A 16,289-nucleotide genomic window follows, 5' to 3' on the forward strand; every position below is an offset into this window, starting at 1 on the left:
TTAGTTCTAATATATAAAAATCTGTTGGTATTAGAATTCTCAATCGTTCCAACTATTTTAGATCCGAAGTGCGATCGAATCGATTTTGATCTGTATATTAATAGCGAGTTATACTTTCTTTAAATCGTTTGACATATTTCCTATTGGTATCTACTCCAGGTATCGAGCCACGTTGTAAATTCCAAATGTTGACGCGAGGTTTAATCTCGAGAAACTTATCAACGATAAAAAAAAAAAAAAAAATACGATCGCATCGACAACGAATCAAGGACCATCTAATACAAAGATTCACCGTAAAGGTATCCTAGTAAACCCGAATATTAAAAATTCCAGATACTGACGCAAGAATTAAGATGTACGTTTTTAGATGAAACAGCGGTAAGTCGAGAGTTTTCGCCACGACTTCGTACGGAAGATTCCATGGGATAAGAGGTGTCTGCCAGCACCCAGTCGTCGTTAGCCAGTCGGTAACGACCGACCTCTCTCCCACCCACGTTTAAATGCGAATCAAGTAGGAAATCCAGGCGGCGCGTGTGCAAGAATAAAGGAAGAGAAGTACTCGCCAAGTTCAGGAGGGAGAGCAAGAGAAAGCAGGAGGAAGCTAAAGTGTTCTAGAAGGAGACGAAGCGCGAAATAGAGGATAGGAAAAAGGAAAAAAAAAAGAGACGAAGAGAGGAAGAGAGAGCTAGGGTAAGCTAGGCGAAAATAACGATGGCTCGCCATAAATCAGGCAAGGCGACGGTCACGACTGCGGGAATCGCTTCGCTGCGAAAAAGCTCGCTCGGTTACCAATGACTAATCCCCGTGGTAAGCTTTTTGCGACGGCTTCCTTTTGCGCGCACGCCGCGCCCGTGATCGCCGGTGCTTATCGGCCGTTGCACGCCGGAAAAAAAGGCTCGCGGCGCGGCGGCGTGAGCCGTGGCCGTGGAAAAATTATTTTCGAGCTCCACGGAGAAACGGACGCGGAGAAATGAAACCTTCGGCCGCGGCTTCTTGTCACGGGACCGCTCGCCGACGCTCTCCGCGTGCTTCGTCTAACCGAGATCGCGCGTATTTAATTTTCTCGCAACAAATTAATTTGCAAGATCCATTCAACGTATACACCGTGGCCTTAAATTCGTGGTACAATCTGTCCCGTTTCCTGATCGTAGATCTCGGTCAATCAGAAATACCAAGGGCGTTCAACAGAAATTTTTAAGATTGCCTACCAAGTATCGTGATTCTCCTATCCCATTTAATTCCCACGATTACGATGATATTGTTAGGAATGTGAATCTTCGAATCTCAATCGATAGCTCAACAACTCGTGACCCTCGATCGTACACCCAGGCTTCCAAAATGTTTACCTTCGAAAAAACGCGACATTATTTGTTGTTAAACACCGAGCAACTTTGCATCGCTTATGACCACCATAGCTGTTTTAATGGGATAATGAATTTGACTAACTTCGTCGGAAGATTGATACACTTAGTCGACCTATAGAATCTCTAAGATCCCTCTTAAGAGAGATTTTCTAACTTTTCTACCTTGTCGATTTTACACATCGGTTTCTCGTTCCTAATTGTTACTTATTATTTCTTTTCATTTCTACTATCTTATGCTTTGCTATCTTTCCTGTACCCGCTACGCTGTATCGTTCCTTTTTCACTAATGACATTTTCCCCGTGTTTCTTTCCGGTGACACTAATAAGTAAAATATAATATGAAACGCGACTGAAGTCAGAAAGATCCTATGGCTCAGATCTACGGAATAAGATGCAGATCGAGAATAACAAAATTACGTTAGAAGCAAATCTGCCTGGCTCCAACTAGACAGAGTACAAGAATGTATTATTAAAACGTCGACAAATTCGACAAGAGTCGCTTTGGTTACACGAGACTCTCGATTCTAAAATCGCTCGATTTTATTTTCCAATAAGTATTTATACAACGTTCGAAGATACGTGTTATTTCGAAAATTATAAATTTACTATCGGTAAAGTGGAATACCAAGATATAGAATTATATTTGAATCGTGTATTTAATTTTGATATGAAAATTTATAAGAGTAACTAATGAATATAGTTAAATTGGATAATCTGGGTAGATATATGCTAGTTTGAAAATTGTACAATGTTATTCTATAGTGACGTGAAATGTTTGGCAACGAAATCCGATTATGTATATTCGTGTCGTGCATGTAATTTTACAACGGAAAATAATTGTAAGATTGGATGAATGTATTTCTGGGTAACTGGATAATCTTGAAAGATACGTGTTACTGCGAGTATCTTATTTTGTTATTATACTGATATTATATTAATACTGGCATAACACTGGCATAGAAAATAATTGTAAAGTTGCTAGAATATACTTCAACTGAATGAATAACACTGTGTGGTATATGCTATTTTAAGTAGTACGTAAATACCTATTTCATAATTGTTACTGATAATGTAACTTCATTAGAATATCTGAAAAATATCATCATTCTTGTAGATAATTACGTAATTGGAAAGTATATCGAATCATTAAAAAAAAAAAAAAAAAAAAACAAAAAGGTATTCCGTCACATATTTGTAACAGATATACCGATATATACATCACTATACGATACTTGTGAGAGCTTGAAAGTTTCATAATAAAATCTAAATTAATATTCAATTTCACGTATCATTTCCTCTAGGTACTTATTGTACGCGTATCGTGTTTTCGTTGGAAAATACTGAATTATAATTTTATACGTTGTAGGATTAGCACATAAAAGAAATTTACAGTATTTTGAGTCTTATAATATTTCACTGACAGCGGAGAGGCTAAACTTTCAGGTAGACTATCGTAATTTCCAACCAGATACAACTGATACTGTGTGAAAAGAACAGAATTACTAATTTTGACGACGTCTTATCGGTCAAAAATTACATGCAGATTAACTCAGGGGATATTCTTTTACAGATTAATATGATACTTTCACGCGTTAAATTCAGAAATACTGCTAGACCGTTGTCATTTCAGATTTTATTACTCGCATGAATAAAACTGATAATTAGAATTAATTTTCTCGCTATCTTTCTTTATATACTTATGACAAAGTGTATAATATTTTTTTATTAAATAACTAGAAATAGAAATAAATGAAAGTCTTTATTTTTTTCAAACATCGAATAATAATACGCGTTTAAGTAATAGTACACGTTTACCTATTCGTAAATATTGCACGAAAGAAAGAATTTGTCATACAGACAGATACATATTTAAAAATTATCTAAAGCGTATGTCATCGTAGCTGTTAAAACGTAGCGTTATCTTTTTAAAATATCTAACGTCAATTTCCTTCTTTCTGCATAACATTTCGCAATTCAATGAAAAACCATAAATCGATTATCGCATTGCCAACGACTTAACAAGACCAACGTTACGAGAATCAACACGTGTACCGCCGTGCCGACGGAATTTGAAGTTTTATCAGAAATTTCACGCAATTTACGATAACTTATAAGATATTGTACGCGTACAATTGCTTTGATTACTGCGTTCCTTCGTAAACAAGATTTCTGCCTGCAGAATGATTTCATCTCCTCTGTTTTGTTCCTGTAAGAACTGTTGCTTGCATTGTTCCTCGATTCAAAGAAAAACTCGATGAGCTTGAAAATGGAACAAAGAGAAAAAGTTAGTCAAGAGAAGCGTTGTAACAGAAATGACTTTATCCTAACGGAAGACCGTCATGTGGCATATACGATACGCGTTCATCGCGTCACCACTTTCGCACGATATTATAATTAAAATTACTGCCTGCATATTAACTGAAAATATAGTATTAATTTCTAATTTGCCTTGTTATTATGTGAAAAATTGAAAAATTAATAGTAGACTATGGATGCTTATGTAAGTTTGTATTTTCGCGAACGTAACTAAAGGAACAGAATCTAAACGAAGATCTTTTTAACATCCTCGAAATATTATGACGAACGCTACGTTATAGATAATTTTTATATTTCTACGATTTATATGCATACTCAACAATTTTTGTATCTCTTATTGCAGTAAACATGTTTTTCAATATTACAATAAATTCGGTGCATCGATAATGTTATCAACCGAACTACCTATCAGTTATCTATGTATAACGATACGTTGTTCCTGTATGAATATCATAAACCGAAAGAATCCCATATATACATTCAAATTTCTCAATCGCGTACACCTTTTACTCCAACTTTACGACTCGCCTTAACAAGGATTTCTCCGATCCAGCAAATAAACCGTACACCAACAACTAACTCGTCCCAGGCTCGAACAAATGTCAATACCATAAAACTTAAACCAATGTAATCTCTTTCAGAATTTAAACTTTCATCCATAACAAACGTCGGAACACGCATACAATAGTAGAAAAAAAAAAAAAGAAAGAAATCGATATTGACTAGACATCAGATGGGTAGAAACTATCGAGACAGGGGTGACAATTAATCCAGGGTTGCGGAACAACGAAAAAAAGTTTGTCGGATCTAATTAAACGGCCGCCTTGCCGTGCGTTTCGCGCGTTTTAAACGTATTACCAGCATTTAATGGCACGTATCGATTTCGACAACGATGAATGGCATCGAGAACGCGGCGTGTTTCGGGGGCACAGAGGTATACAACGAGAAAGAGAAAGAGAAAGAGAAAGAGTAGGAGTAACAGACAGGGGGAGAGAGAGAGAGAGAGAAAGAAAGAACACACACGAGGGGACGAACGCTGCGGTCCGCGAATGACATTTCAGCCCGAACAGCGACGGAGACCGGAAAACCGGGAGGGGAAAAACAAATCTACGGGTCGCGCGAATGACGTTTCAACAGTGCGGCCGACTGGAGCAATTACTAACGGAATATTGCAATCATTACGTCTCTATCTGCCACGCAGGCTGTGCCTCTGTGCCTGTCTCGGTCCCGTTTCAAAAAAATGATCGCGTATCGATGTGACCGGGGTAGACAACCGCCTCGCGTTGCAGATCGAAAATCATTCGCGGAACGCCGCCAATCAAACCGTTTCCACGTGAAACTTGATTTCGGCTCTTCCCTCCGCCTCTGCCTCCTACGCCACGCGCGTCTCCACCCCCGCGGGCGCCCACGAAACGACGAGAACCACCGAGCGTCGACGGCCTATCCGTTACCGCGCGCTCTATTCTTTTTGCGTTCCGTCGGCTCCATTTGTTTCGCGATTTCGATACGCGCGCCTGTACTCGATGGGACGCGTTAACCGAATGCCGGTCACCGTTCAGTTTGTTGTCGTTGCATTTCCCTAGTGTTAAACGACCAGCTTTTAACTGTGTTGTCCGTAGTTTTTTGCCAGGGGGGAGGATCGATGTTTTGGGTTGCGTAGTAAGAAAGTATTTTCCGATTTACCGATGGAGAGTAATCGCACAGACTGTGTGTGGCTAGTACAGATAAAATACAAAATATAAACCTCTTAAAGCGGAATTTCTGTTTAATCTGTGGGAAAAAGTTAACTTTATTAATTGCGACTAATAGGACAATTTTTGTTTTCGTGATAGTAAACGACGAGCTGTTAGCTGCATATAGAAATAAAATTCCGCTACCAAGACTGATATTTAATGATATCATAAATGTTTCCTGGCTAAATAAAATACGATATTTTCCCTTGCAAAAAAATAAACGGTCGATTTTTCATAAAAGGCATTTTTAATTAAGCATTCCATTAAGATCACGGAATTCTTTCTTCCTGCGCTTAACATAACGTTCCAAATGTTACGGAGACTACATTCCTCACAAGAATGAAAACAGAGATTAATGAAATCATAGATGATACTTGAACACATAAAATACAATACTTCTCGTTGTTTTATTAACATTCCGAACCTCCGAATGCTTAAAAATCAAACTTCGAATCCGTCCTCTAAAAACCAATAGAAAAGAAGAATTTCGAACAAGAATGAGAACAGTTATCAATGAAATTATAAATTGTATGTAAAAATACAATATTTTTACTTGAAGATTTATAAAATCTTCCTCGACGAAGAAGAGAATGGTCAGTTTCTTAGAGAAAACTATTTTCAAGCATTTCATTAGAATTCTTAATGAATTCTTTTTGAAGAAATGATGAATGATTGGAACGTTTGAAAAGAAATAGCGTATAAATAACAAATAATTACAGAAATGTGTCAAAATGCATTATTAGTAGATGCATAACTAATAGATATAATAAATAAATAAATGTTGCACACAAATAGCTAACATTCTGACGACGTTACCGTAGCGTCATCGGTCGTCATGATGCTAACATTCTAAATCTAAGTCGTACTGCAATTTTTCTCTCCAAATAAAAAACATCATGCAGAATTTAGCACACAAGTTATCAAGCAATATTACCAAGGTAGAAAAAATTCTGTTCGTCGTAATTTGCAAGAACCATTCACGCGGCGGCACGATAATTTCGAACGATCGCACAGGAACGATCACGCGCGACGGCTGATGAAAAGCGCGCGAACGCGATCGTTGCGAAGTGTCGCGTACAATCTGCCGTTTGCATCGAAGTATCTAAATATCTATCGAGTCAGGACGATACGATGTTTTACACTGTCGCTGAAACGTCGTTCATTTGCGAGCAGCGTTTTAAATGAACGATATCTCCGCAAGCGACTGCCTCTTATCTGCTCCGATTATGATTATAAATCGATAACCCGCGGTAAGAATGTGAGTAAATGCACGTACACTACGATCGTAAGTATTGTTCAAATACTTTTTTGCAAGTGTCCAAATACTTTTGCGAGTCACTGTGGGCCTGTGTTTGTGCTTAGGCCTCTACGTTCTATCGCGATATTCTATCGCGCGTAGCCACGTTGATCGAAAAGAATAAAATCATTTCAACTCGATTTATTCGTAATTTTATGACTAAAACACACGTTGTCAAGAATAAGCAAATATCCGGATACTTTTAAACGATAGCATACACCGATTCGCGTGTGCTTCCCGGTAAATCGTGAGAACCACCGTCTCTCGAAACGGCGATATGTTTTTTTTTTTTTTTTATCAAAACTTCTCTGTACCTTTAGTTCTTCCTTGTTTTCTCTGTCGTTATTCGATGATAATTTCGTACAGTTGGAAATGAGACTAGGCGACGGATGGTATGCGGTTTATGCAAATTTCTCGCTACGTTCTCACGCTGATCCACGAATACCGCGGGACAGTCCGATTTTGTGTTATCGAAGATCTTTATTGAACGCAAATGTTTAAAAATATTTCGTAGGAATTTAATCGTAACATCGATGTCGCTGCTCGCCATTTTTTCATCCAAACGTAAACAACGTCCTATGACGTTGCTTTTTTCGTTTTTTCGAATTTTGCGCAAACCAACATAATTTGTACCGTTCGTCTCTTTCATTGTGTGCTTAAAGACGCGTTAGTTATTAGCGATCACAGGCAGAATGCTCGTTTTAAAATAAAACCAATATCTCTCAGAAGATCTAGAACTATCTTGCCGTAGTCTTCTTTTGGTAACACGTTGAATGGATTCAATGGGTCGTGGTTTGTATTTGGAACGGGTGATTAGGATATGATCGATAGAATTTTGTATACAGCAAGTGTCACAAATGTTTGGTTCAGTTTTGATGATAAGACAGGAGTGTGTGCCATTTGTATGGATTATTGCACTGTTTCACGTTCGTAATTATGTTTCGCTTGAGAAACGTTTCGTATTTTATGTTAACAGTGTTCTTTATAGTTTTAGGAAAACGAATAAGCGTATAGCCATGCTTAACTAAAATTGAAATTAAAACTATAACGTACTACTTTTATTATTTATTCTTATTTGTTTTATCAAACTGTTTTATTAAACTAATACTGCACTTCATATATAAAAATGTATTATAAACTGACAGTATGCGCGGGACTACAAACCAATCCTACACACATTTCCCACGAATCCTATCACCGCTAATCAGATGCCAAGAAATCAGAGTACCAGACAAGTGTACCACGAAAAAATCGTCAGAAAACTATGTCTCCCGTCAGTTTTTTTCATTTCGCAGTGGTTAATGACCCGAATGATCGGCCAAGGAATGTCTTCGCGTATTAATCAGTCCAAAAAATGTACAAAACACCACGCTATTTTTCGTAACGGACCAGCTGACGCTATTTTTGTGTTTCCACAAAACGTGTTGCCGTTCGTATTCTTCAAGCGACGCGCGCCTCTCTAAAACGCATGATTTACACCGACCATAGGACGTGCCAACAGCTGATTCTCTGACACGCTTCTGTCTGAATCTATTCTGACCTGCTTAGTTAAAATATGTCATCTAGCATTTTTTGCCATTTTTCAATATATGTTAAAATATTTGAGGTTCGTCCTTATTTATCTTTAAAGTAAAGTTAAGTGTACGTGTTTCTTAGAGATCTAACAACAGACTAATTTGTTTGTACGTATAAATTTCTAAGTGCTTTTCAGATGACTTTGCTAGATTATAATCTTCTATGTATCTATCATCTACCAAGTTAGATAGTTCCAAATTTAAACGCAGATATAACATTTTATTGTAGCAGTATGTTGCGGTGGCAACTAAGAAAATTCTTCAATTTCTCGACGAATTTTTCTAGCTTTCACTTCTATCATCTCGGTATTTTTCTCTTTAATTTACATATTTAAAACTATGAATTAAAAACAATCCCAAGTGTTTTCTATATTAAAACACATACCTGGGATATTTAATCGTTACTTAATTGTTACGTTAAACCGAAAGTTCTTTCAATCGTTTACCAATTGTATTTTTCTAACGCTAAAAAGTATCTCAAAGTTTATGTAATATACGAAAAAACCGATATGCATGAATTTTCGCTTCGATTTTATGTTAAATATTTTCTTGGAATATTAAAAATCTCTTTTGGATGTTAAAGCGTGAGCAAAATTGAAATATCAAAATTTGAGGGTCGCAGCAGCGTTAATAATACGTGCCTAAATTATCCGCCTGTATACGCAAGTATAATAATTATCCTATAGGCTATGAAACTCCGGCTCGACGAGATGATAATTAGATATTTTAAATTAGACGGAAAAATTGAGACGATAGAAAGAAAATGGCAAAAGTACAATTTTCACGGATATTTCAAAGTGGCGGACAAAACATGTAACTAGTATCGACAGTATTAATGTATAAGCATCGTATACGATGCGAAAAACCGCGTTATCGTCCGATAAACCGTGGCCGACTCTGTTATCCTCTTTCTTACTGATTTTTCCCAGTAAAAATCTCGAGAACTTTCTCATAATCGCGGCCAGTTTCGTACCGTAGGAGAAGTTTCGTACTTTTCATCAAGTGTGTACGTACTTTTCTTCGAGTTCTCGCGGCGAAAGGAATTTAATTTGTGGTTTTTTCTTTCTGCTCTTCTTTTGAAGCGGCGCGGATGGAATGCGATACTCGATTAAGAAAAACCAAAATTAGACAGCGATGCAACAGCTGTAATTATCGTGCTCTGAATTCTGATAAGATCATACACGTTCGTTATACATACATTGTTACATTCGGCGCACGAGTACTGTTAGACAGGCGGTTTTGTTTAGTTCGCTTTCGAATCGAACGGAATGTAAAATGTTCGTAAGAGTCAGCAATTACGTTGCGAGATATGAAAATGTATATTTAACAGCGAGTATCAGCGGCTAAATAAAGATTCACCGTGCTATAGAAAGGTATGATTTCGAGATTCAAAGCTAAGAGATGTAAAATACGGTTTCATCGACTCTGTAACGTTTCGATAAGTCTTTTGGGGTGTGAAACGTAGCGAAAATATATTTGCTATTTCGTACGGTATGAAATATCTGTGTTTAAGCGTTGGACAACTTTTGAACCGTTCAATCTTTGCAACATTACGATCACTGGAATCCTAAGGTGTTATAATTTTTGCACTTTCATTCGGAAAAGCAAAATTTTGTTCTGTATAACGATAACTTTATAACGATATAATTTCACGTTAAAATAAAATCACGTTATTGTGTAAGCGCAATAGGTTTTTACGTTTTCAATATCGTACGAACTGCTTGGAAGGTAAACCGATCGAGTCTGTTATTTCTAAATTTCTAAATTCTATTAGTGTTAATCTTCTCAAAGAAAAAGACGATCTAGTTATATAAATTTATTCTTTGTTGGCAGATGACATAATTGCACACATGCACGACAGTGCATCGAATTCATTTGACAGTAAAGAACATGATAATAAGAAATATGAGAATTATTCGTCGAAGAAAACATGACTTTAATTTTCTTTTAAAATGTTATATTTAATAAAATGGATAAGATTTGTCTCAAACTTTAAATACTAACATGATGAACCTATTAGTAACAATGATAATGAAATTTCAAAGTGTTTCGTATAACACGTATTTATAAAAGATGTCTACGAGTGTTTGAATATCTTCCTCGGTCGTTATCTAATACAAATTGCCTAAAATGTAAATTCCCTGGTATCCTAATAGCTCAAAAAACGTCAATTGTACGTTAATTTTCTTTTTTCTCGTGAAAACTAAGATCGATCTAAACTCACGCAACTCGTGCGGTTCCGAGAGACAAGTTTCCTCGATCCCGCGACGACCAGTACGAAACGTATATAACTTTCTCGACGTCGAATTTCTCAACTCGACAAATACTGTTTCGCATAATATGTAACGCAGCGTGTCAACGTAAAAAGGGCAATATGTGATACTACATCTGTAGCAACGCCTCGTATATCGTAACAGATTTTCCTGATTTATTCGGCCGCGTAGAAAGTGAATTCACGGAGAGTGTGGGCTCTAACTTCGCACGCGTTTCCCAAGCCGCTGCAACAATCGCGAACGCGGTTTTCGAAACGAACGAAAGTGCTTTCTAAATGTATCGTCATAATCGAACATTAACATCGATCGAACATTGCCATCGATTTCTTTTGTCGAAACGTGTAATCAATGAAAAGCTAATTCTAGCCGGTAAACCGAGTTATTTTTCTCGTGAACGTAGAATATTTCATTTGGAAATCTCAAGCGAAGAAAATGATAAATCTTCTATAAAACAATGATGTTTATATTCAATATTTTGTTAACTAATTTCACGTTAAAATTATCTTCTCATTTGTCTTTAGAATGAAATACGTGTTTTTCTCATTCGTCGTCTTGAACATTTTTTAAATGTTAAGAATGTTAACGTGATCTAATATTACTAATACAATATGTAAACTACCATCGTTTATAAATGGCATATCTTTGAATCTATCAGATCATTTTTTTCCCCAAAAACTTCACGTTGAAATACTTTTTTTACGGTCACAAAGTGATAAAAATTAGAAAATCAACAGAAATGAACTTGTTATATTTTCTTCATTTAACACGATAAAAGGAACACCGAATGTTTTTTAATTCTACATGATAATTAGATTTACGTAATAGAAAAATTCTTCATGAACTTTAATACAATAGGAGCATGTTAAACGCTACTTCAAATGTAATAAACGTTAAATATCTACATAAAACAGAATTGAAGGGCTCGTAACAAATTGGTCGTAACAATTGGACGTTCGAAAAGAACTGTAAATACTCTAAGCAAGACTTACGTATATCTAGAAGCCTAGAAAAACCATGTTAAATAATTTATTACCAAGAAGGATGAAATATTTTTCAACAAGATACTCGTAAGGTTACGGATAATAAAATGTCTGATTCTACCTAAATTTTTCTTAACTTTCGAATTAATGACAACTTTCCCAAACAATCTGATACTAGCAATGAATGTTAAAAAAGATGAAAAGGAAAAGAAAGGAAGGAAAACAAAGCAGAAAACTTTTCGTAACGATGAAGAAATCTAAACCGTCCGGATTTTGTTAAGAAACGATATTTTTATTGGCGTCACCCTGTATAGACCGCGTTGCCAACGATTTCCTCTGAAGATCTTCAATGTCACGTACGCGTCGATAACGTGAAAATCCGCGTGGGGACGCGGAACGCGCGTGCGACAGCCACGGGACGCGGCAACTTCGTGGAAAATTCGCGGAACTTCCCGGAAAGCAATGAGCCGCGACAATTTCAACGCGTAACGATCGTTAAACGTCCAACGGTAGGTATATAACGTGTGCGTGTATGTGCGTAGAACGAGACGGATGGACGCAATAGACGCGGGCAACGGAGAAACGACGACGGAAAAGACGTGGTAGAAGAGAGACGGTTAAGGTTGCAACGAGACAGATAGAGGGAGAGAGAAAGAGTACGCGATAGAGACGGTGTGCATGCGAGAGAGATAGATAGAGACACGGTCGACGGTGCGAGAAGGAAAGTGCTACAGCACGCGACCTTCACGAAACGTCAAACGTCTATGCTGTTTAGCATGCAGGGCCGTACGACTGAAAGAGGTTCACCCACGCTCTCGCCCTCAAATACCTTTTCTCTCTTTCTCTCACAGAAACTAGACTATCATTTACCGATTTAAGATTCGCGGTGCTTTCCGCAACGTGGAGGAAATCGCATTTCGTCACTGTTACCAGTAATCTTGTAGAAACGGAACGACAGAACGTGATCTCTCGACGAACGAGAAATCGTAGGTGTATACGTATACGTATGAGCTTTCGAAGCTAACAGTGGATGTTGATCGACTTTATCATTAGCGGACGACTGGTCTCGCGTGTCGGTTAAAATTGAACCGATCGTGGGCGAGCACGAGTCACAGGAATTTCGAGCTGTCAATAAACAGACGTGTCCGAGAGAAACGACTCGAGGATGCAGAGAAACTTGTGTGACAGCGTGACACGCGAGACTAACCGTCCGATTCTCGCGGTTTGGAGGAGAATCATCTACCTGATACCCCACGAAGATTCTTCTCCTTCTCTGGTATTCAGAGAGATTTTTTTAATTTGTTATTTGGTCGCTCACCCGAAAAGCTGTGCTCACCGATCGCCCACTTGACTGGCGTCGTCTTCCAAAAATCTCGGCTTACTCTCCCGACGCACGTGTGATATTTTCGTCCCGCCGTTGGCGGCTCACGGAACACGCACTCTTTGCCTCACGTTTTCGCTTCAACACCAATCGAGACGCGTTTCGAACGAACCACGGGCTGCCTCGCGTTCTTTTCCTCGTTCGATTCGATCCGATCCAGCATGTCGTTCGTGACTGGTTTTTATACACGACATTTCGTTCGCAATCGAACGCAAAACTCACTTGTCGCACGCTTGTCAGCGGCCAAGCCGCACCGTCGAGTATAGGTTAGGTAAGAAAGTTTGCTAGGTTAGGAAGCTTATTACGTACTGTTCCAGCCAACTTTTCAAAAGCTATCACTTTTGACGTCTCTCCGGTTGTCATTTCAGGAGATGCGTCGTCCATGCGTTTTTCACCAAGTTACTCGTGTGCGCTGTCTCGTAACGTGTGTTGCCGACGCACTCCTCTCGATCCGTCACTTGACGATCTTCGACACTTTGCATCGAACCGCGTCCCGGCCACGAAATTCCACGGGAATCTTCCTCTACGTCAATGCTGCTTTTAATCGGTGACACGATCGACCGACGTTGCTTTCACGAGTGCGTTTAACTTTTGTTTACTTTTCTCCGCGTTTGAGCGCGCCGTTACCGCGCCGATATGCTTTTCCGATTGATTCGCGGCGCGTTACGCGATCGCGGATATACGTTACTTTTTCAGATTTGCGACAGATCGTCGAGATATCGCTAGAATCGCACACTGTCGCTGTAATCGATTATCGTACTTCACTATTCACTTGTCACGTGTCTTCGTGTATCGATGCGCGGCGTAACGAATTTTTCCTGGCCAGCCTATCGCTCGTGCCAAAAACGTTTTTGGAGTCGGTTTCCGGATCGTTCTAAATGATTCACGAGTGTTAATCGACGCGTACGATGCGTTCGCGATCTCGTGCGTGGTGAACACTTTGGATTCGTAGCATGACAGTGACAAACAACGATCGTGTCGAAGTAATCGAAGAAATTGGCGAATCATAGACGGTTCGCGAATGCTTTAAAAAATTTGTTTGGCAAAAGTTAAACAGCACAAGGTCGATCAACGTCGAACGTGGTTACGATGCGTTACGAGAAACGATTCACGATCCACTGGCGTCCGCGCCACGGGTAACTGTCAACCGTGGGATTTCACGTGTCTCGGGCGCGCTGTTCGGGCGACAGAGACGTTCTCTCGATGGGAAATCCAATGATCGTGCACGAGAGATCTGCGAGCGGGTGCAAAGTGCGTGTTCCGTGTCCTGCCGTGTGTTTGTATTCTTTTTCTTTTTCGCGTATCGGACGATAGAATCGAAGAAAATCGTAGCTGATACGGTGCTCTTTTTCTCTCTCTCTCTCTCTCTCTCTCTCCCTCTCTATCTATCTATCTGCTTTTTCCACGGGTATCGCTCGTGACAGCAAACAGCAGCGGCGACAACAACAACAACAGTAGCAGTAGCAGTCAATGCCGTGAAATGTAACAGGAACGGGCACGTACGAGGAAAAAAAACTTCTTTTTCACACCCCGGCAAAAGTGTTTCGTCGTAAAAAAAATTAAAAAAATAGAAAAAAAGGAAATAAATAACGAGAAACGTGTAATCACAGATCGCTGCCGACAATTGCACGCACTTGGAGCCACGAATTCGAATGGACACTCGCATAGAAATATTTACCTTGCTACATGTAAAATGAATAGAGAGCCTGCCTGAATCGAACGAAGGAAGGCTCAACCGGCCCACTGTGACGTCGCCGGCCTACTGTCAGCTCAGCGCTCGCTCGGCCCCGCGGTCAACTAACCTACCGTGTTCGCCGCGCAGACTTTACCGACAAAATAAATCGATTCGGCACCGCCCACGAGCATAATTCGCCCACGATAAATCCTATTCGGTTATATAACTAATTTACGCAAAAGTTTCACGCCGATATCATTATTTAATAAATATCTAATGTTGTTTCGGTCGCTCGCTTGACTAGCGTAGTAGTCAGGTGTGAAACGCTCACGCGCACAGCCACACATACAGAGACGGCGCACGTTTCCCTCGCAGATCTCGCGATTCGTAGAGCCATAGGCGTCGTTGGACCAAAAAAACTCTTGTTCGTCGTGTTAAGGGTGGGAGGGGAGATCGTGTAAGAATATCAAACGCATTGACGTCTTACGCAGCACGGAAGGTAATTATTTCGGACGTACTTTGCCGCACGTCTGACCTCGAAATTAGAAATTTCGCACGGTTTGGACTGGCGTAGCTCGAATTTACGTGCGCGACAGAGACAGTATTGGAGTAAGATAGCGCGAGACAGCGCGTGTGCGTGCATACAAGAGAGAGGAAGATAGAAAGAGAAAGATAAAGAGATGCACAGACGGAACAGATATTCGCGTGCAATTCTGCCCCGATTTGTCACAGGTATTTTCCCCTTCCTCTTCCTTTTGTTACATCGCCTACGCAACATCGAGTCGAGGATGCTTTCCTAAAATTTATATGCAGATTTTTCTTTTCGCGTTAAGCTCGATAGTTTCGCGGGCTTTCAAAGGCTATCGAGCAACGTTGTCTCCCTCTCTAAAATTCTCATTTTTCCATATTCGTATCGAATAAAAGTCCATGTATTTTTCCTAACCTTTCTTAAGTCCTTCTTCTTTAGAAAGAGAAAGAGTGAGAGAGCGAGAGAGAGAGAGAGGGGGGGGGAAGAGAGAAAGAAAGTAAGAAAAAGAAACAATCTTTTTGTACAGGTATCGGAGAAAGGATCGGAAGGAGCTCAATACCACGAGAATCATATCGGAATACGAAGGGGACCTCGAACGCGCGACACGTGCGACTTCGAATTAGAAAAAGTAAACACGCGTTCGGCCAGGTGGCGCGGAATGTCGTTGCTATATCGATGTGCGGACTCCACGCGCGCAGGTAAGTACGTATACTTTTCGTGCAATATATATAGTTGTTACGATACGTCTGGCTATATAGATTCTTAGGTAATACTAATTGCGTCCGACTGTCGACTACATCCGTAAAGCTCGCGGCAGCCGCGTGCGTGCTCGAGAGGGCGCGCGCGCGCGCGTGTTTGCTAGCGAGCCAGCTCGCGAGATCACGCGTCTATATACGCACACGTGGACCTGCACACAAGTACACCGCCGCGGGGAATAATTTCATTGTAGCTACTTTAATGCGATCGTCGCCGATAAATTATTCCTAGGCTGATAGCTCGTGATCGCCGCCGTAAGAACCGGAATTTACGGCGAGTCGTGCCGTCTCGGTTTAAACGCAAATCCATCGTGCAAATTGAATTGCCTCAATGTCAATAGTTTCTTCATCCGATGAAAGAAGGCCATGCGGTGGCACGTTAACGCACGTAATCCCTCCCCCCCAGCCATTC

General features: G+C 39.8%; 2 protein-coding genes across 7 annotated transcripts in view; one reads left to right on the forward strand and one right to left on the reverse strand.

Annotated features, from left to right (window-relative positions):
* The window catches only part of Mamo (zinc finger protein 628-like), a 103,250-nt gene extending 88,548 nt beyond the window's left edge, over window positions 1-14,702 (reverse strand). For 2 of the 4 annotated variants that reach the window (XM_072008197.1, XM_072008201.1), the window contains exon 1: window positions 14,597-14,702. The gene's annotated coding sequence lies outside the window, so the exon portion shown is untranslated. Of the gene's footprint in view, window positions 1-12,855; window positions 13,572-14,596 lie in introns of those variants that run through there. The other 2 variants (XM_072008199.1, XM_072008200.2) reach the window with 2 other exon arrangements.
* LOC139989699 (uncharacterized) overlaps window positions 14,036-16,289 on the forward strand; it is a 112,479-nt gene continuing 110,225 nt past the window's right edge. The window contains exons 1-2 of one of the 3 annotated variants that reach the window (XM_074111860.1): window positions 14,036-14,169; window positions 15,649-15,824. In XM_074111860.1, the coding sequence (XP_073967961.1) occupies window positions 14,122-14,169; window positions 15,649-15,824 (224 nt within the window). In that variant the 5' untranslated portion in view covers window positions 14,036-14,121. Of the gene's footprint in view, window positions 14,170-14,576; window positions 15,326-15,648; window positions 15,825-16,289 lie in introns of those variants that run through there. The other 2 variants (XM_074111861.1, XM_074111859.1) reach the window with 2 other exon arrangements.

Source organism: Bombus fervidus, chromosome 8, assembly GCF_041682495.2.
Source record: "Bombus fervidus isolate BK054 chromosome 8, iyBomFerv1, whole genome shotgun sequence".
In the NCBI taxonomy this organism is placed as follows: Eukaryota; Metazoa; Arthropoda; class Insecta; order Hymenoptera; family Apidae; genus Bombus; species Bombus fervidus.